General features: G+C 46.5%; 1 protein-coding gene across 2 annotated transcripts in view; it reads right to left on the bottom strand.

The window, feature by feature from the left end:
- Nucleotides 1–1,263: 1,263 nt before the first annotated feature.
- ABL1 (ABL proto-oncogene 1, non-receptor tyrosine kinase) overlaps nt 1,264–20,561 on the bottom strand; it is a 130,490-nt gene continuing 111,192 nt past the window's right edge. For both annotated transcript variants that reach the window (XM_082207810.1, XM_082207811.1), the window contains exons 7-11: nt 18,009–18,193; nt 13,228–13,380; nt 11,649–11,738; nt 10,320–10,484; nt 1,264–6,416 (exon numbers count right to left, since the gene is read on the bottom strand). In XM_082207810.1, coding sequence (XP_082063936.1) covers nt 4,768–6,416; nt 10,320–10,484; nt 11,649–11,738; nt 13,228–13,380; nt 18,009–18,193 — 2,242 coding nt within the window. In that variant the 3' untranslated portion in view covers nt 1,264–4,767. The remainder of the gene's footprint in view (nt 6,417–10,319; nt 10,485–11,648; nt 11,739–13,227; nt 13,381–18,008; nt 18,194–20,561) is intronic.

Below are 20,561 nucleotides of genomic sequence, written 5' to 3'. Positions count from 1 at the left end.
AAGCACAAGAGCACTCACCCCTCTTGCGGTTTTCCAGCAGCTGATATTCAGAAACAATGCGGCCTCTGACCATGGAGGTGGAGCATACCCATCATGGCTAGTAGCCATGGATAAGCTCCTCCTCCATGAATATGTCCAATTATATTTTAAAGCCACCCAAGTTGGAGCCCATCACTGCCTCTTGTGGGAGTGAGTTCCACAGTAGCTATACATTGAGCTGTGTGAAAAAGTCCTGAATCTTCCAACACCCAGTTTCACTGGATGTCCCCGTTCTAGTGTTAGATCAGTTTTCAACTGGTTTTCCAAATCAAAACCTGTTTATGATCAGCCGCAGGGTGGGCCGTGAAAACACATATCTCGGATGTCAAAGGCCAGGGTAAAGAGGTGCATTTTCAGCATTTGTCAAAAGCTGTATAGCGAAGGTGGTGGACATACCATTGTGGGGAGCAAGTTGCACAGCTTAGGGGATGCCACTACCCCAAATCTATGAAGGTGGTGAAGCTACCAAGAGGGCCCCTTCTCTGACGATTTTCAAGCCAGGGAAGGGACTGTAGAGAAAGAGGCAGTCTTTCAAATATTTGGGATCTAAACTATTTAGGGCTTTAAACAATAGCATGTGTCTGGAATTGGGCTTCGCTGGCAACCAAAACAGCTGAGATCTGAAGGGAACCCCACCCAGCAATGTGGGTGCTGCATTTTGGAGTAGTTGACGTTTCCATCTTCAAGGGTAGCCCCACAGAGAACGCACCACAACAATCAAGTCCAAAAGTTACCAGAGCATGGAGGACCATGGCCAAGTTATCCCCGTCCAATATAGCCTATTGTTCAAAGGCAGAGTTGCATTTGTTGCCACCCCTTCAGACACTTTTGCCTCTGGCCCTCCTCATCCCTGGAATGCTGCTCATGACAGAATGTCGTCCATGGCCTGAGGGGGGGGGTCCCAACTCCTGAGAGATTCTTACGCTTGCCCCATAATTAGATAGGTTACCAAAGCTCTAGCATTGCCCTTCTCGCTGATGCACTAGCTTTCTATGTGTGAGAAATTTTTTCTGGGGAGGAGCTTCACCACATCTTGTGTGTGGACTTCTGAGCAGGTAGAAGGCTCCCCTCCCCAGAAATTCAGAGAGAGAAAAGTGCTGCTTCCATGCTGAAAGCAATGAGGCTGTGCAGCATACCGTCAGGTGTTGAAGGGTGTCAACCTTCCTATCCATTTGAAACCGGAGACAGTTTGACTTCATTTGACAGGGAAGAAAATGCTCCTCCTTTCTTTGACATCAATTTATTTAAAAAAAAAAACCGCTAAGGAAGAAAAATCTGGAATTATTTAAAAAACAAACACAAAGCCAAAGATAGAGAGAGAAAGCCATTTACAGGGGGGAGGGGAGGTATCCTCCAGCCCCCAGCCCCCCATTCTGAACTGGACAATCATCAGCTGAGGGAGGAAAACTACAAAGTCCCGCAAGTATTATTGCGTGGGTGGGTGGGGGTGCAAAGAGAGACACAGCTATTCACATGTTGTAAAACGAAACAGACAGAAAGACCTACAAAACTGTGTGTAATATTGAGTTACAAACATATATCTATAGTGGCAACAAGAGATTATCCACAAAAACGAAATTGGTACCCTCTGGAAACAGTAGAGCCCAACAGGAAAAGAGAGATATCTTTTTCTGGGTGTGTATGTGAGTGTTTAGGGGTGCAAGTCTTTTTTGGTCTACTGTTTGTTTTTTGTCATGCACATCTGGGTCCACAAAGGCAGCCGGCAGTGGTGCATTTACATCCCCATATTTATTGTCATGTACAAAAAAGAAACATGTTATGACTATGTTGCAAAGCGGTGTGCGAGTGGGTTTTGTGGGTGGAGTGGAGAGGAAAGAGTCTCAGAAATGTCACAGCGACATAACCAACATATAAAAAAGGAAATCGTAGCATCACAGAATTGGTAGGGTCATCTAGTCCAACCCTCTGCAATGCAGGAATCACAGCTAAAGAACCCTCAAAGGGGAAGGCAGCAATGTAATTTAAAAGTGGTTAGTGCTGAAGACACATAGAGAGGATAAGGACAACGCGAGGCAAAAGAAGAGAAGGAAGGGGCGAATGATAATAGGTTTTGGTTTCCTTGAGCCTCGCTTTTTAAAAAATCAAGTGGTGGTAAATTGCAGTTAACAGGGTGAAGTAGCATTGAGCTGATCAAAAAAACAATTTTTGCCAAGGGGACAGTAGGTGGGATTGAAACCTCCTGGGCAGTAAATGTGACAGTAGACTGGTGAGCAGGTGATGGGACAAGGCTTTGGGAAGCCAGCAAGACAGGGGAGCTAATCGCTTTGCAAAGGGGCAGGGGGCTAGCTATGCTCTTGGATTAGGAGATTCTGTCAACAAATGTCTCATTGGATAAAACTGCTCCTGGCTCTTAGAACCCTCTGTGCAGATGGGATCAAATGCTCCCCTGTGCGTGTCTGTTTATCTAAGAACATAAGAGCCTGCTGGATCAGGCCAATGAGCCATCTCGCCCAGAATCCTGTTCTCACAGTGGCTAACCAGATGCCCGCAGGAAACAGGCAAACAGAACATGATTTCAAAAGCACTCCCCTCTCAAGAGTTCTGGAAATCAGAAGCATTACTGCCTCTGACTATAGAAGCAGAGCACAGCCACCGTGGCAAGTAGCCATCAATAGCCTTCTGCTCCCTGAATTTGTACACTCCTCTTTTAAAGCCATCCAAGTCTATCTTATCTATGTATCTATCTATTTAATTGAGGATGAGGGATCCTACAGAGACAAAGACAGCATGTGACATGCCTTCTTCCTGCACACTTCTTCCTGACATGCCTAGTTTGGCATCTGCAGGGAATTACCTTTTGCATTTAATCATCTAATCCCCTCTTGGCACTTGTTAGGAGCAGTGCTACTGTAAGATGAGCCTTTGTCAAGAGGGGTTTATGAACACAAAGGATTGCAGTTCATTTTCATTAAATCAAGAGTCAGTGGTTGTGTGCCCTTACAGACGTTATTGAACTACAACTTCCAAAATCCCTGACAAGGGGCCAGGCATCCAACAAGAACTAGTTGCCAGTCCCTCATTGTTGGGCTCACATCTCACAGCTCCCATCCCCACTGGACTGTTGGCCATGCTGGCCGCTGAGAACTGGGAGTTTCAACAGCATCCAGAAGGCCACAGGTTTCCCATCCATGCCCTGAACAAAGTTCTTTGTAGTCCAAATATGAAAGCACAAAGTGAATCTACAGTGGGAATGACTGAGCTTGCTTCAGGAAGGAAATTAGTGTGGGAGGATAAAATTCTCTTCTGCCTCTGGTTAAATACTGATAGTAAGCCCCACTTCTATGAAAATCAACAAATTTCTGAAAACCCACCAAAAGTGTTTCTTTGCAGGACAGTGCTACATATATTTTTTTTTTTTGAGGGGGAGAGATTTACAGCTCCCATTTTAATTTCTAGTCAGATGCTAGCAATTCACCACCAGCATAAATTTTGGGAGGTACCTGCTTTAACTGATGCCCTGGTTGAATCATGCCATTTAGAAATAATTTGGCTAGGCTGTTTATTGGAGAGATGGGAATGCGGTGGTGGTGGTGGTTTTTCACCACCAGAACAGGTCTAAGGTAAGGTAAGGTAAGATAAAGGACCCCTTGACAGTGGATACAGGTAGTGGTGGGAACATGGGGGCAAAGGGACATAATAATTGCTCAGGTTCTCCTGGCAAGACAGGGCTTTGCATCATTGCCAATATCTCCTCCTCCCTCTGTCCCCTTCGCTAGCCAGTTCCAAACTGGAAAATACAGAGATCTGGTGCAGATGACAGGGAAGTGGAGAAGGGCAGGTATGGAATAAAACACCATACAGGGGAGAAGAGAAGGAAGGAACTTGAAGAGACCTCCTCCATACACCTTTTGGCCGGGAAAACTGGTCCAGGCAGCAGGGTCCATCAAGCACAGCCTCCAATGTACAGGTTAGTCCAAAAGAAATGAAACATTAAACAGGAATAAAAGGAAATGATGCCAGCCTCAATACTGTTCAGTCATTTCCCCTCAAGGCGAGAACTCCACAGATAAGAGGATTTCGAGACAGCAGGGAATCTGGGTTAGAAAAGGGAGAGGGGGAGAGGGAGAGAGATATGTGGATGGGTGGACCATCTCTCAATGAGTCTCTGGTTCAGGGGCTAGACTTGCAATGAACAGGCAGCTTTGTGCCCACACATGATAGGATGGGGTGGTTCAAGGTGAGGCAGAGGGTTTTGAGAGCCCTTAAGGGTGACACAGAGGGAGGGAGGGAGGGAGGGAGGGAGGGAGGTAGAAGCCCTCAGAGGATCCTGTGTAACCCCTGGCTAAAATTGAGGAGAGCTGTTCTTGCACACTTTCTGTGTCTGTTTGTGTATTGACTTCTTTCCATCACAGGACTCCATGTGGTGCACCTTTGTATCTCCTGGGAAGCCTCCTGTTCCGGCAGTGACCAGATCCAGACCTGCTTCACTTCAGTGAGCTTCATAGCCTCACACACCCCTTGAATTGTATTTCCTGGGACCCACTGGTTTCAGTTGGGTCAAGCACAGAAGACATCACCCTGTGTTAGTTAATATGTGTGATGATTTGGGGGCTGTTTTGTTCTGCCCCAGGCCACAAAATGCCTTGGCCAGTCCCAACTGATGCCCTCCACCCCCACCCATGCCACCCCACCCCCAAGTCCTGCATCAGCACTCAGTTGTGCAGCAACCCATCATCTTCCCCAGTTACAGGTATCCAGTGGCTTCTGCTACCTCTGGACGATGTCACTAATTTCTTTCACAGAACTGAGCAGCTTGCTAAAGTCCTGGGTGGCAGAGGGGCCCCCGGTGGCTGCAGTAGGGCAGATCTGGAGTTCCCGGAGGCTGTTCTCCAGCTTGTTGATGGCTTCCCGGAATGTGAACTTCCGCATCTGCTGAATGGAGTCCACGTAGCTGACACAGAAAGTGTAGAGATTCTTGCCTGCCTCCAGGACGGCGCTGTGGCTCACCATCTGCTCAGAGTTCTTGCTGATGGCCGTCCGCAGAGCCTCAGAGCTCTCCAAGACCATCCCCTTGGTGACGGCCCCACTGGCGATCTTCTCTGGGGGCTGGCGGGTCTTTCGCAGGGAGACACGAGTGGAGATGAGGGGGATGAAGGCCGTAGAGGGAGGCTGGTCAACACTTGGGGCAGATGAGGGAGAAGTAGTGGAGGAGGTGGAGGCTGCCATCAGCAGCAGTTTTGTGGCGGATGGGGGCTTTGGTACAGAGGAGATCGCAGGCTTTTTCATTCCCTCTGCTAACAGACTGGACTTGGGGGGCTCAATGCTCGAGGAGTCTGTGGCCTGAGTTGGCTGCTTGCCCTTTGGCATGGGTGTCTCCTCGTGTCCCGGGCTAAGACCCCCCTTGCTGCTTTTCCCTATGGAAAAAGATGAGGAGGAGACTGGAGGGGGCGGGGCTGGTTTCAACTTGGAGAGCTTCCCCTTGTCTTTCTCCGAAGGCTGTTTTGCCTTCCTCAGCCGGGGCTCTTCAGCAGGAGCTTTGCTGAGGAAGATGCCAGCTTTGGCAGAGGGGCTCTGCTCTGCTCCCAACCCACCTCCTAAGGCACTGGATTTCATGCCTTCCTCTTTGTGAGGAAGGCTGGCGGGAGGCACAAGCTGCTGCCTCCGGATAAGTTTTGGCGTCAGTGTGGGCGGGCTGGAACCCGGGCTGGACTCGGCATCTCTGAAGACATCTTCAGGTGCCTCATCGCTCTTCTTGAGCAGCCGAGGAGGTGGGGTCACTGTCCCCCGGGTGACCACATCTGCCTTTGCCTCGTTGGCCCTCTTCCGAGGCAGGGCAGGCTTCTCACTCTTGTGCCCCCCAAAGGTGGACGAGTTGAACTGACGCCCTGTGGATTGCAGGTTCCGGGGCAGGGTGACTGACTTCCACTCTGTGTCCTTGGTCCCATGGGGCACACAGGAGGCCGAGCACGATCGCAAGAAGCGCTTGCTGGCAGAGTTCAAGCTGTTCTCTTCCTCACTGGCCCCTGGCCGGCTATTGGTGGCAGGGCCAGCTTTTTTCCAGGGGTTGGGCGACAGCAACCCTGAGTTCCCAGACACAGTCCCATTGGTGACTCCAGCCTCGCTGATGGCACCTTGGAACCTGGCGCGGTCCTCGGCGTCTGCCAGCGCAGCCCCGTTGCTGCCCTCCTCCTCACCCCCTCCCTTGCGGTCCAGATGGGCGTCCGCCTCCCGGAAGGAGCTGCTCCGCTTGGGCGGGGTGGGGGCCATCTTCTTCTTCTTCTTGATGAGGGCGCTGAAGAGGTTGGTCTTCTTGTCCTTCGGGAGCAAGCGGTCATCCTCATTCAAGCCCCCGTCTGCAGGGCCCCTCTCCTTCCGCTGCAGCAAGGGGGACACTGCTGGCTCGTGGTCCGCGGGATCTGCAGAGCAGGAAAAATAGAAAGTCAAGAATTAGACAGCACTTGCTTAACCGGCAAACCAATCTCCTCGCCTTATGGGCCTGTCTGGAGGTTGATTTGAAATGTGGCAGGCATAAGTTACACTGCTATAATAATACGACCTGGTATTTATTCTAAGCTCTCAAAGTGCTTCACATGAATTATGTCAGTAACTCTTATTAGGTACAGCAGCATGATTATCCCGCGCCATGCTGCAGATTTGTTTGGCGGGGGGCGGGCAGAGAGCAGCTTATCTAAGGACACCAAATGACTTCTCAGCTCGTTCTCTTAAGTAGCTACTTTTAAAGATTTACTACTGTGAGACGTAGTGACGACCACTGAGTTTAAGAGCGGATCAGGCACGTTCATGGAGGAATGGGAAGGTTTATTTATCAGCAGCTGTTAGCCATGATAGTTAGGTGCAGCCTCTCTGTTCAGAGGCAGTTTATCTGAGAGCTACTGGGAAGCAACATGCCAGTGCCCTTGCGTCGTGCACATGGTCAGAGGTATCTGGTTATCTGATGCTGGAATAGAGGATGGTGGACGTTTGGAGTCTGAAGAACCAGCATGGCCCTTCTTAAGTTCTCATTCCAGTAACATGCAACAGAAATCTCTGGGCTGTAGGCCAATTTGAATAGGCTTTCTAGAGCTGGGTGGCCATTTGTGTGCAGCTGCCTCGTAATCTCAAGTAAAAAACTGCAAACTTAGCTCAGCAATACAGCACCTGCTATGTATGTGGAAAGTCTCAGGTTCAATCCTGGCAGTGTCTCCAGGTAGGGCTAGGAAAGACCAGCTGCCTCAAACCCTGGAGAGCCACTGCCAGTCACTGTAGACCATACTGAGCATGATGGAACAATGTTCTGTGCATAAGGCAGCTTCCTATGCCCCTATTTAATTCAGAACCACAAGGAATTGAATCGTTCTTTATCATTAAGACATGGAACCACAGATCAGTGGTAAGGCACCTGCTTCATATGCAGGAGGTCTCAGGTTCAATTCCCAGTTAGGACTGGGAAATACACTTGTGATCAACCAGATGCCCTATGGGAAGCCCACAAGCAAGATCTCAGCATACCAGCGTCACCAGGGACACTTAGGATTCCAAACAACTGGCACCAGGGGGCACAGTACCTCCAAGAGCGAAGGCAGACCACCCTTGCTGGATCCGACCAGCAGCCCATCCAACCCCAGAAGCAGGGCTGTAAGGCCCATGCCATTGCCTCACCAGCAAATGGCACTTCCAGGTAGATTTCTCTTAGACATGGAGGATCTTTCCCAAATACCACAGCTAATAAGAACACAAAGAGCCAGATGATCGTTAAAAACTTAGACCAAGATAAGATAGAATCATTACAGGAACAAACGGGAATTGAAGCAGTTAAAAAAGTTAAATATTTAGGACTCTGGCTTACTGAAAAAAATATTGACCTATACCAAAATAATTACATCCCGGTGTGGAATGAAATTAAGAAAAATCTGGAGATTTGGGCAAGAATGAAATTATCACTCTGGGGAAGAGTGTCCATGGTCAAGATGATGGTACTCCCCAAAATGCTTTTTCTATTCCAAACGATTCCGATAATAAAGGGCATAAAAAACTTTAAAGAATGGCAAAGGGTGATTTCTAAATTTGTCTGGGAAGGAAAGAAGCCCAGAATTAAGTTTAAGACATTAACAGATATTACTGAAAGAGGGGGCTTCGCCCTACCAGACATGAGACTGTACTACGAAGCGGCATGCCTATGCTGGATTAAAGAATGGATAAAGTTGGAGGATACAGAGCTATTGGATTTAGAAGGGTATAAGAACAAATTCGGATGGCATGCCTACTTGTGGAAAGATAAGATAAAAGTACATAAGGGATTTTGCAGCCATATCTTTAAGGGACCTCTGATAGAAGTTTGGAACAGATATAAGAACATACTAGAACCAAAAACCCCACACTGGTTATCACCAGTGGAGTTAATAAGTGTAAAGAAAGTCAATATGGGGAAAAAATGGGGTAGGTACGAAGAATTGGTATTGAAGGAAGGAGGGAAGTGGAAAATTAAACCATACGACCAGGTAAAAAGATATACATACGATTGGCTGAGTTACTATCAAATAAATGAAATATTTAAAAAAGAAGTGAAGGAGAGGGGCTATGATGAAAAGACATCGAAATTTCAGAAAGAGATAATAAATTGTGATCGGAAAAATCTGTCAAGTATGTATAAAATATTGTTAGAATGGAATATGAAAGATGAGAAAGTTAAAAAAGTGATGACTCAGTGGACAAAGGACCTCGGATATGATATTCAATTGGAAAAGTGGGAGAAATTGTGGAGAGTGAATATAAAATTTACAGCATGTGTACTGCTAAGGGAGAATATGTTAAAAATGTTATATAGGTGGTATATAACACCCGTTAAACTAGCCAAGATGTATAAAACAGATAACAAATGTTGGAAATGTAGACAAAAAGAAGGGACGTTCTATCACCAATGGTGGGAATGTGGGAAGATTAAAAGCTTTTGGGACGAAGTCTATAATGAAATCAAAAAGATTTTAAGCTATACATTTGTAAAGAAACCCGAAGCTTTTCTACTAGGTATGGTTGGAAAAGATATCAAAAGAAAGGATTGTAAAATCTTCCAATATGCGGTAACAGCAGCTAGAATGGTGATAGCGCAGAAGTGGAAGCAGGAAGAAAGCCCAACGTTAACAGAGTGGAGATTAAAATTGACGGAATATGCGGAGTTAGATAAATTAACAGGGAAAATTAGATATATGAAGGATCAAAAATTTATAGATGACTGGGGAAAATTTGCGGACTATCTGGAGAACAAATGTTTAGTAAACACAACACTAGCAGGATTTAAAGAGGCACTGTAAAACACTAAGAAGTATTGCTTATGGAAAACAATGTTTGAAAGATGGTACTAATGGCAGTACGAAAGACTGGAATGCGTTATTAAGAGATAAATACGAATGAATGTCAAGGACGTTGAAGGAAGTCCAAAAGAATGAGATGTATGAAACAAGGATTTAATGTATATACATGGAAAGATTAATAAAAAATTTTTAAAATGCAAAAAAAAAAAAAAAAAAAAGAACACAAAGAGCCTGGCTGGTGGATCAGGGTAAAGGGGGTCCAATTTAGTGGAGCAGCCGGAGACTGTAAGTGACCCTCCTCCATAGCAGCTGGATTTCACTGGCAGAGGGAGGCCTGGCCAGATTGCTTGAGAGCACACCTGGGCTCAATCTACTAGGGTAGTAGGAGCTATATCAAGGCCTGGTCCAATGGGGGCAGGGGCGCCCCCAGCAGCAGCAGCTGCTTCAGAGGTAAGCAAGGGCAAGGGCTACCTCCTTAACACCACCTCTCTGGGGATGGCCTTGCCCTCATTGTTTAAGATGTTTTAAATTAACTGATTTAGAACTTGGATGTATTTTTAATTTGAGTGTCACCCACCGTTTGGAATCATTTTTTTTAAACTCCTGTTTTTAACTTTGTCTGCTGTCAATAATTTTAATGTTTGCTTAATGTTATTTGTGCCAAAGTCCTTAGGAGTTTCATGTACAATCAAGTGGCATATAAATTTTGTTAATTTGTTTAACTATTATTTTTTAAAAAAAATATATATGTTAAAATCCAGATTGTGCCCTGGCCTGGTATGAGCATACATCTCAAAAAATCCTCATAATGCTACACAAAACAACCACATCCATATTTTATCTCTTTCTCATAAACACACACACATCAAATCTAGGAAGGAGCAACCCCAATGGTCATTGGAGTCCTGACCCAGCTGTTTTGTGTGCTGCAGGCTGCCTCAAGCCTCTTCAAGGTGCCTCAAGTGTCCTGGAGCCACCTTGAGTCACCTTGCTACCAGAGCTAGGACATACCGCATTCCCCTGGCCCTTTGGTGGATCCCGCCTCCAAGCTCTCATTGGCTTCTTTGCATTCAGCTCCTCTTCTGGATGTCCTTGTCTTTGTTGGCAGTTCTGGAGCTTGTAGTAAGGTGCTCACTACGCTTCTCATTCCTTTCTTCCCCAACTCTTTCTCCACCTCTGGAAAACACAAGGATGGGGTGGGGAGCAGGGGGAGAGAGAGCAAAGAGTCAACAGGCACTAACCAGAGTTAGCAACTGACAGAAATTAAGCCTTTACTGCAGTGCAGGCCATTCTATTAGGACAAGTGAGGCACCACCCCACCAACCCCAGCCTTCCTTGAAACCAGCTCAGGGGGCAGCCCTGCCCATCAGCTTCCTTATCAGGTCTTGCTGCTGCCCCTTGTAAAACTCAGCAGGGAGAAGGAGGATGGGGACAAAAATACAAGTTGGGATTCAGCTAGGCTGGTAAAGGAAAAGCGATTTATATGTGTTGTACATGCAATATAACTGTGCCACCAGATGGTGATGTGGAGTTCTGGTTTTCTCTACCTGTTTTCCCTGTTTAAATTTACAACACTTTAAACGGAAAAGCTTCTTTGATGTGTCCAGATCCAGCCTTGGTTGGCTCTGCTTCCTAGATGCATGGGGTGGGGAGGGAAAGCTCTAGGGCAGTGTTTTTCAACTTGTGGGTCCCCAGATGTTGTTGGACTGCAACTCCCATCATTCCTAGCCAGCATGACCAGTGGTCAGGGATGATGGGAGTTGTTGTCTAACAACATCTGGGGACCCACAGGTTGAGAACCGCTGCTCTAGGGGGTTAATGGGGGGGAATCGCAAGGGGTTGGAGAGCTGAGAGAGTTGGGGACACAGTGCCTAGTATCTCTGTGTGCGTGTTTGTGTTGGCTACTAGTCCATTTTGGGTGCTAGTCTTGAGTTTCTTTTAAAATTGTTTTTATTAAAGATTTTCTTGGGTTACAAAAGTATCTACATAGACTCTATTTTCAGATGGGGGGAGTAAAATTAGATTCTTTTACTTAGTGTATATGTGGGGCTTTTATGTCAGCATCATTTGGGTAGATTCTTTCTATTCATTTATTAGTTTTCATTGGTGCTGAGAACATGGTTGGTTGCCTTCAGCTGACTGCAGTGGGTTTTGTCTGTCTGAGTTTCTGGACCCAGAACTGTTGGTGGCCCCCTACCCTGACTTATCAAAAGAAGATTTCCACTACATCTCCAAAAATAAAATAAAATGCATGGGGTTATGCAGATGAAGCAATCATGCAGAAAACAAAGCACTTATCTCGCCTCCCACAGAGCGGGAATTATCCGTGATGGCACCTACCATCAGAAATGCTGGATTCCTGAAACATAGTTTCAAACGCTTGGTGGATTTCTGCAAAGGAAGGCCTATCGGATGGGCTCCATTGCCAGCCTGAAAAGTAGGAAAGGAAGGGCGGAATGTTAGCGTTTTGTGAAATACCTTCAACACATGTGCAAACCCACTCTCTCTACCATGCAGTTTCTTCCCATTCTCACAAGTTAAGAACTCTTTGGGAGGAGTAGCCAAACTCCCTGATGGGTGAGAAGGTGCACTTCCTTGAGTTCTCCCTCCTAGCCATAAGGGTGAAGCGATAGGGGCTATCAGCCTAACCTACCTAACAGGGTCACTGTAAGAATTAAATGAGGACCTGGGAGACTGGGGTTCTAAGGTGACCTTGGGCTAGGCAACATCTCTCGGCCTAACCTTTGCCACAGATTACCGTATTTTTCGTCCCATAGGACGCTCCGTCCCATAGGACGCACCTAGTTTTTTGGGGGGGAAATAAAGGAATTTTCCCCCCTTTATTTCCCCCCCCAAAAGCAGGTCGGGGAAACCGAACCAGGTCGAGGAACAGCGGGATGGCAGCGCTGCGGCTCCCTGCTGTCCCCCGAGCTTGTGGGGCTGGCCGATGTCTGCCCGGCGTGAGGGGCGCGCTGCTTCAGGGCGCCCCACCCACCGGGCAGCAGGCTGCTATCCACAGCGTGGGGAGCCCTGCGGGGAACTCCTGCAAGGCTCCCCACGCTGCGGATGTCTGCCCGGCGTGGGGGGCGCTCTGCTTCAGGGCGCCCCACCCACCGGGCAGCAGGCTGCTATCCGCAGCGTGGGGAGCCCTATGGGGAACTCCTGCAAGACTCCCCACGCTGCGGATGTCTGCCCGGCGCGGGGGGCGCTCTGCTTCAGGGCGCCCCTCGCGCCAGGTGGCAGGCTGCTATCCGCAGCCTAGACATCCCTACGGGACCTCCCGCAGGGCTGCCTAGGCTGCGGATGTGTTCCCGAAGCGCTGGGCACTCTGCTTTCAGGGCGCCCGACGCTCTGGGAAGCAGGCTGCTATCCGCAGCCTAGACAGCCCTACGGGACCTCCCACAGGGCTGCCTAGGCTGCGGATGTCTTCCTGAAGCCTGGAGGGCGAGAGGGGTCGGTGCGCACCGACTCCTCTCGCTCGCCAAGCTTCAGCAAAAGCCTGCATTCGCCCCATAGGACGCGCCCAGATTTCCCCTTCATTTTTGGAGGGGGGAAAGTGCGTCCTATAGAGCGAAAAATACGGTACGTTCTGCAGATTAAATGAGGAGTGGGGGGCAGACCATGTACACCACCTTGAGCTCCTTGGGAAAAAAGGTGGAATGTAAATGCGATAAATAAAATAAACAAGACCATAATGAGTGTAACTAAAGCCAGCTGAAACAATGCAATGCTTTCATCTTCAGTTGGAATAACAATTAACTCACATTTCTCAAGGGGACACCTGGGCCTGTCATCTATCAGCTTGTTCTTACAAGGGTCAATAAGGGCAGAAGACCAGGTGAAGAGCGGCTCCCTGCTTCTCTGTGACTGCAGCCGACCCCAGCAACCCACTGAGATGTAGAAGTAAGTAAAACCTTACATGCTCTCATGAGCTCATAGACTTTCTCCGGACAGCCCTCAGGTCGTTCCATTCGGTAGTCCTTCTCCAGGAGCTCATAGACCTGAGAGAGGTCGATTCCAGGGTAGGGAGACATCCCATACGTTGCGATTTCCCAAAGCAAGACACCAAAGGCTACAGGGGAAGAGGAAGTCTGTAAGACATTTTCAATGTACTGATACTTTAAATGGGAGCTTATGACAAAGGAGGGGAACATATATAAACAACAACAACAACAACAACAACAACAACAGGTTGTATCTACCTTCTGTTCAGAGTAGGCCCACTGAAATTAATGGACCCAAATTAGTCCCATCAATTTCAAAAGGTCTACTCAAAGTAGGATTGACATTCAGGAGATAGAGCCCAGTGTGATTTTAAGGCATGTATCGTTGTAGCCAATTCTACTCAAAGCAGACCCATGTGGTGTAGTAGTTAAGAGTGTCAGACTAGGACCAGGATTCAAATCCCCACTTAACCATGTAGTTCACTGGGTGTGACCTTGGGCCAGTCTCTGCCTCTTAGCCACATCTACCTCCCAGGGTTGTTGTGGTGATTAAATGGGGCAGAAGAACCATGTGTGCCACCTTGAGCTCACTGGAGAGAAAGGTGGGATATAAATGCAATAAAAATAATTATTAGTCACATCCATCAATTTCAATGGGTCTACTTTAAGTAGGATTGATGTTTGGGGGGGGAACCAATGTAATTTTAAGACACATACAGGTGTAGCCAACTAAATTCTACTTCAAGCAGACCCACTGAAATGAGTTATGCCCAACAATTTCAATGGGTCTACTCTGAGTTAGGGCTAACATGGGATACCGCACGTAATTTTAACATGCAATTATATTGTGTTGAACTATTGTTTTTATTCATTCATTCATTCATTAAATTTCTTTTAATGCCAAGGGGGGAAAAGAAGCATTGCCTCAATAAATACGGGGACTAGAGCTATGGTGTGTGTTTCACACTTAGCTTGTCTGTTAATCATGCAATGCACATACCCAAACCAGGTTTGTGCACGGCAAGGAAAAGTCTAGGAGAAGAAACCACCAGGGCTAGTTAAACCAAAACAAATCTCTCCAAAATGATTGCTGAGGTAAAGAGGCCATCTAAACTATCCCTGGGTTGGAGTTAATAAGCAAAAGAAAGAGGCATCCAAAGCATATTCAAATGTGTAAAACTGCTGATTTTGTATATATTTTGATGCGTTTTAAGTCAATCTGATTTATGATGTTTGATTTTATTGATGCTTTTAATGAATAGTTCACATATAATTGTATGTAAATTGCTCAGAGGGTTGTTGTCATTGTCAATAGATTGATATATAAACCTCAATTGAGATACTTTGCTCGCAGAGCATCTCTGCCCAAATCTTTGGCACCCTCCAGGTAAAGGGTCCTCTGGGGAAAGGTGAAGATTATCCGCTGGTGGTAACACAGAGGCAGGCTGCTTCACTGGAGGCCACAGTCTCATGGCATGCCACAGAGGCCCCATCTGTGTTGACGTTCTGCCGGCTCCTGAAGACACACCATTTTTGGTGAACTGAACTTATAATTTTATTGTCTTTTTTCTTTATTCTTTCTTTATTCGTTTATTTTTCTTTATTTTTTAACCAACAACCAAAACCCAGTGAAACCCCCCAGGCAGCCAAAACATTGAGTATACATAATCAATAATAACATATTCAAATCAACCATATGTACAGTTCTATATACATTAACATTTCTCCCTCCACAAGGAAGAGATTTAACTTATTGTTTTAACTTATTTTTCAAAAAACAACAACCTGTTGTGCTTTGTAATTCCATGTTTTGTTGAATACTTTAATTAAGGGTGTTTTAATGCCACTGTGGATCTCTTAGTGTATATTTTAACTATATGCTGATTTTATAGTAAACTGCTTTAGAAGTCATTTTGCGATACAAGTGATATATAGATTAATTTAATGAATAATAATAATAATAGTAATGATAATAATAATAATAATTCTTTTGAGGAGGGACCATCACTCAGCAGCAACTCCTTTACATGCAGACTCTCAGCATCTCCGATCAAAGAGAGGATAGGTTACCAGGGGGGCGGGGGGAGTCTTTTCTCTTATTACAACCCTAGAGCACCACTGACATCACTGGAGTCATAGGGACAGACTAGTCTGAGCTGGTATTTATTTTTATTTATTTTCTCAATTTTCGTCCCATCCCCCCTCCCTGTTTCCTTCCTGTGAGTGTGCTAGAAGAAACACACCACTGAAATAATGAAAGCCTATGGAAGCTGCCTCTGAAACAGAGGAGGTTGCCTGGTACATCTCTGTGTGATTTGCTGCCCTGACACAGTGTCTGCAATGGGTGGGTCCCTCTGTCACACCTTTGCCCCTGCTGTGATTGGAGTGTTCTCCATATCCTGGGGCAAAAATGCTGCAGAATTATTCACACTTGGGTGAGGCTGCCCAATGCTACTTTGCAGGAGTCCCCACTCCAGGCTTGCCTACTCCCAACTGATTTTAATGCAACATGTAAATTTGTTCCCCAGAGGTGGGAGAGCCGTGAGCAAAACACGCTCTGGTAGTTCCCCGCTCTGGGCAGCTCACATTCCATGCCGAACGGCTGCGGAGACGTTAAGGAAGAGTAACAAGCCTCTTCATCAATCCAGACAAGTCTCATGAGATAAGACAGGGCAGAATTAGCCTAATTTTCAATTTACTAGCTTGTCTCCAGTGCGAACGCTTCAAGTTCCTTCAAGTCCTGTTAAAGGCACAATTAAGAGACGTCAGGGCGGATTAATTGAAACCTCCTTTCCTATTGAGATGCTTCTTCTTCTCTGGGAATCAAATAGCTCTCCTTCACCTTCTCTAACCCACTCCAAAAAAGCCCTCTGACCTCCTTTCTCGCTTCTATCCTAAGAGCATGAAAAGAACCTGGCTGCTGGATCAGGCCAAAAGGGGCCCATCTAGTCCTGTGTTCTGTTCCCTCGGTGGCCAAACAGATGCCCCAAAGGGAAGTCTGCAAGCGGCACAACAGTGCTCTTCCCACCTGTGATTCCCAGCAAATGGTATTCAGAGGCATACTTCCTCCAAGAATGGAAGTAAAACACAAGTAAAGTGAATCTGACCACTGGTCCACCTAGTGCAGTCTTGTCTACACTGACAGACAGCTACTCTCCAGGGGTTTCAGAGAGTGTACATTTCCAGCCCTAGCCAGAGATGCTGAGAATTGAAGCTGGGACCTTCTGCATGCAAAGCAAATGTTCTGTCACTGAGCTACAGTCCTTCTCCTAGAAACAAAGCAAGATTCCAGTCCTCATAGTTCTAAATAAAAGGCCAATTTAAGCAGGAACATAGGATGCTGCATTATACTGATCGTTGTTTCATCTAGCTCAGTTCTATCTACACAGACAGGCAGTGGCTCTCCAGGGTTTCAGGCAGGGGATATTCCCAGCTTCACTTGGAGATACCATTGGGGACTGAACCTGTGAACATCTGCATGCAAGATAGATGCTCTGCCACTGAGCTATGGCTTTGTCCCAAAGGAAGGATAATGTGATACATGTATCAGTAATCAGGTTGGTTTGCTTAAAGATGGGAGACTGAATGAAATCCTCAAGCATTGCAACTCACCTAGGAAATGAAAGCTGTGTACACACCATAGATTTGTAGCACATTTTCCTCCTCAAAGAATTATGGGAACTGAAGTTTACCCAGCTTCTTTGACAAACTACACTTCCCAGGATTCTTTGGTGCTGGGGGGTGGGGATATGTTCCAAATGTGCTTTAAATGTACTTGAGATTCCCCTAGGCAAGGCAGAGCCTCTTGTCATCAGCTCAGGAACCTGTATGTAATTACTTCAGCCACCCCTCTCTCTCTTAACATGAAGGGAAGGCCACTGCCGTCTTGTGTATTGAGAGGTGTCACAACGCATTACATGGGAGACAACCAGGGACTGTTCTAGTCGAACCATTTCTTTTGTTAACAGCTCGGTCCTCCAGCACTTGGGAGATTGAGGAGAAAATGTGATGTTAAAAAAACAACAATCCACAGCCTCCACAAATGCAGGCATATTATCCACCTTGGAAAACTGGATTTTTCTACAGCTATGATGGGAGTCCAGGCAGTTTTGAAATCAGTGGCTGATATCACTGCAGTTTTGAAAGGTTCAGCCTGTCATCTTGATTCAAAATGGTTTCTGGTAGCGTCCAAGCACAAACAAAGACCTGTTCCCTTGATCTCAGAAACCATCATGCAAAAATTGGTTACAATCAACGTAGTTACCCCATCCACATCCAGTCATTCTCTCCACATCCAACTCCTGAGTCCAAGTGCCCTGAACTGTCTGTCAGAACCAGTGTTCTTCACCCTTGGGGGGGGGTCCACAGATGTTGCTAGACTACATCTCCCACCATCCCTGACCGTTGGCTAAGCCCGCTGAGGATGATGGGCACTGTAGTCCAACAACATTTAGATCCCAAACTGTCTCTCATCAATATTAAAAACGCTTATCCATTCACTGTTGGCCACCATGAGAATAGGATGTTGAGCCAGATGGGTCATTAGCCTGATCCAGCAGGGCTCTTCTGTTCTTCCTGTTCACTCTCACTATTCCGAGCACACTCTCCCCCGCCTCCCAACCTAATGCTTCCCTCAGTTTACCTAATATGCATGTACCACATATCACTTTATTAATCTAAAATTATTATATATATACAAACACAATATTATTTACATGTACAACAGAACACCACAGGCACGCTACACAGCTCTTACCCCAGACGTCAGATTTGATGGAGAACTTGTTGTAGGCGAGACTTTCTGGCGCAGTCCACTTGATGGGGAACTTGGCGCCGGCGTGAGCTGTGTAGGTGTCACCTGTCATCAGCCGGCTCAAACCAAAATCGGCCACCTTCACCAGGTGGTTCTCCCCAACGAGGCAGTTCCGGGCAGCCAGGTCCCTGTGGCAGCAGTGATGGGAGATGGGCTATGAAATCTCTCTCTAGATTTCACCACAGATGACAACTTCTGTTCCATTATGAGCTCACTGCTTTTCATTAAGAGTCAGTTCAACGCAACCAGAGGCTGCTCCATCAAATTTACACAAGCACGTTTCAACTGTTGATGCTGACAGAGTTGGAAGGGACCACGAGGGTCATCTAGTCCAGCACCCTGCAATGCAGGTTTTTTTTGCCAAACGTAGGGATCGAAACCACGACCCTGAGGTGAAGAGTCTCATGCTCTACCAACTGAATGTAAGAGTGGGATGGCAGTGATAGCTGTGGCTTCTTTGCTGCCATCTAAAATTTGGTGGCGGTGGCTGTTTGCTGCAGGGAGCTTCAAATATTCCCACTGTACCCCACTGGCAAAATCAGGGATATGCCTCAGGAATGGGGAACCTCTGAGCTGCCAAGGAGCCCAGTTTGGCCCACAAGGCCATTTCTCTGCAAAAGCACACCCAACTGTCCATCAGCTGATGTCACTGGGTGACACCAAGAATGGGTGGGAGGGGTTCAATCCTGCTGTGTGCATCTTCCCTGGCAAAGCAGACCCCCGCAGCCAACAGGATTGAACTCTCTGCTCACCACTTGGTCACTGCTCCAGGTTTACCTTCTCCCAGCTGATTTGCCTCCTCTCAACCAACGGCTCTGATGCTAGCAGAGAACTGAGACTTTTTAAAGCTTCCTTTTGAAGGAACACCAGACTAGACTAAGCAACCTCGAGGAAAGTATTTTCCCCAGCAGAGGTCAAGAATAAAAGGAGATCTAGAACAGTCATTTTCAAACAGTGTTCCGCAACTCCTGTACTTCCTCTGAAGCTCATTAGGACTCCCTCAGTGAGAGGGAGGGGGGGGGAATCAATAAAGGCAGACGATTTATTTATTTGGATTTATACCCTGCCCTTACAATGTATCATCAGGGTGACTTATAAACTACAGAGCCTGAGGAAATTTTAAAAGGTCTTTGCACAATATCTGTTTCTGGGCCCACTTTGAAGTGTTGGTTTTACACTTTGCACCATTTAGAATGTTGATTTTTTTGTACGCTTTACGACCTTTTAGAATGTGGTGGTTTTTTTTGGTGGGGGAGTTATTGGGTTACTGCTTTTGGTTTGATTTTCTATGTTGTGGTCTTGTTGTGAACCGCCCTGAGATCTCCGGGTATAGTGCGGTGTATGTTGAAATAATAATAATAATAATTTAAAAACCAGTTTGGGACTAGCTACACGATAGAGTGCCTTTCTCTAAGACCAAAACTTTGAAGAACACCTTGGCTCCAAATGCCACTGTTGAATGAAATGAGGCAGGTAACTACCAAGGACAGGGCCTTCTTAGAAGTGCCCCCAGGGCTATGCCATAGATTGAACCTTGAGCCTTCTGCATGAAAAGCAGATGCTCTATCACTGAGCAATAGATGCTCCTGAGGAACATAGGAAGTTGTCTTATTATCCTGCATCAGACCACTGGTTCATCTAGCTCTGTATAGCCCACCCTGGCTGGCAGTTTCTCTCCAGGGTTTCAGGTATGGGACCGTCCCAGCAGTATCTGGAGGTGCCACTGGGGCTTGAAGCTGGGACCTTCTGCATGCAAAGTAGATGCTCTGTACCTGAGAAATTGGTCGTTCTCTAAAAATAAAAATGATTCTAATTTTCATGATTCTGGAAAAAGAGATTTAAACTAGAAGCTGGTTTGAATCAGCTTATAGGTACATCTATCTCAGTATTGTCAATGCTCTCCAGGAGTTCAGGAGGGGATATTCCCAGCTCTATCTAGAGACGCCACTGAGGGTTGAAGCTGGGACCTTCTGCATACAAAGCAGATGTTCTGCCATTAAGCTACAACCCTTCACCAATCATTTTAATTGGGCAAAGGAGCTGAATTTATTGGTAACACACATCCACCTGGTGATGAAAAAGCAAACATTACAACAGTGGTTCTCAAAGTGGGCAGGATTACCTGGGGGCCCTAAGAAGCAAGGGGGTAGCAGGAGGGTGTAAATGGAGGTGTTAATGATTATCAGACTTTGAAAAGCTGGCTTTACAGAATCAAGTGCATTCATTTTGTTGAATTAAACTGAGCAGTTGTAACTGAACAAATGTGCAGTTAATGATTACTGTTCTGAACTTTTTGTGTTATTATCTTCCTTGGTGGGTCATGAAAACTGCTATTCTGAATAATGATTTGTACAGGGCAGGGTAAGGTATGGGGCACTAGGGATTAGTTTGTGGAACCAAGGGGGCGGTGGCCTGAAAAGGTTTAGGAGCCACTGCATCAGGAGTTTGTGGAGGGGGGAGTAAGTAACAACCTCAATGAAGGGTGTAGAAGCCATA

Source organism: Podarcis vaucheri (assembly GCF_965113315.1).
Source record: "Podarcis vaucheri genome assembly, chromosome: Z".
Classification (NCBI taxonomy): Eukaryota; Metazoa; Chordata; class Lepidosauria; order Squamata; family Lacertidae; genus Podarcis; species Podarcis vaucheri.
Note: the sequence above shows the minus strand (reverse complement) of the source record. Positions and strands in the feature narration are given on the sequence as shown.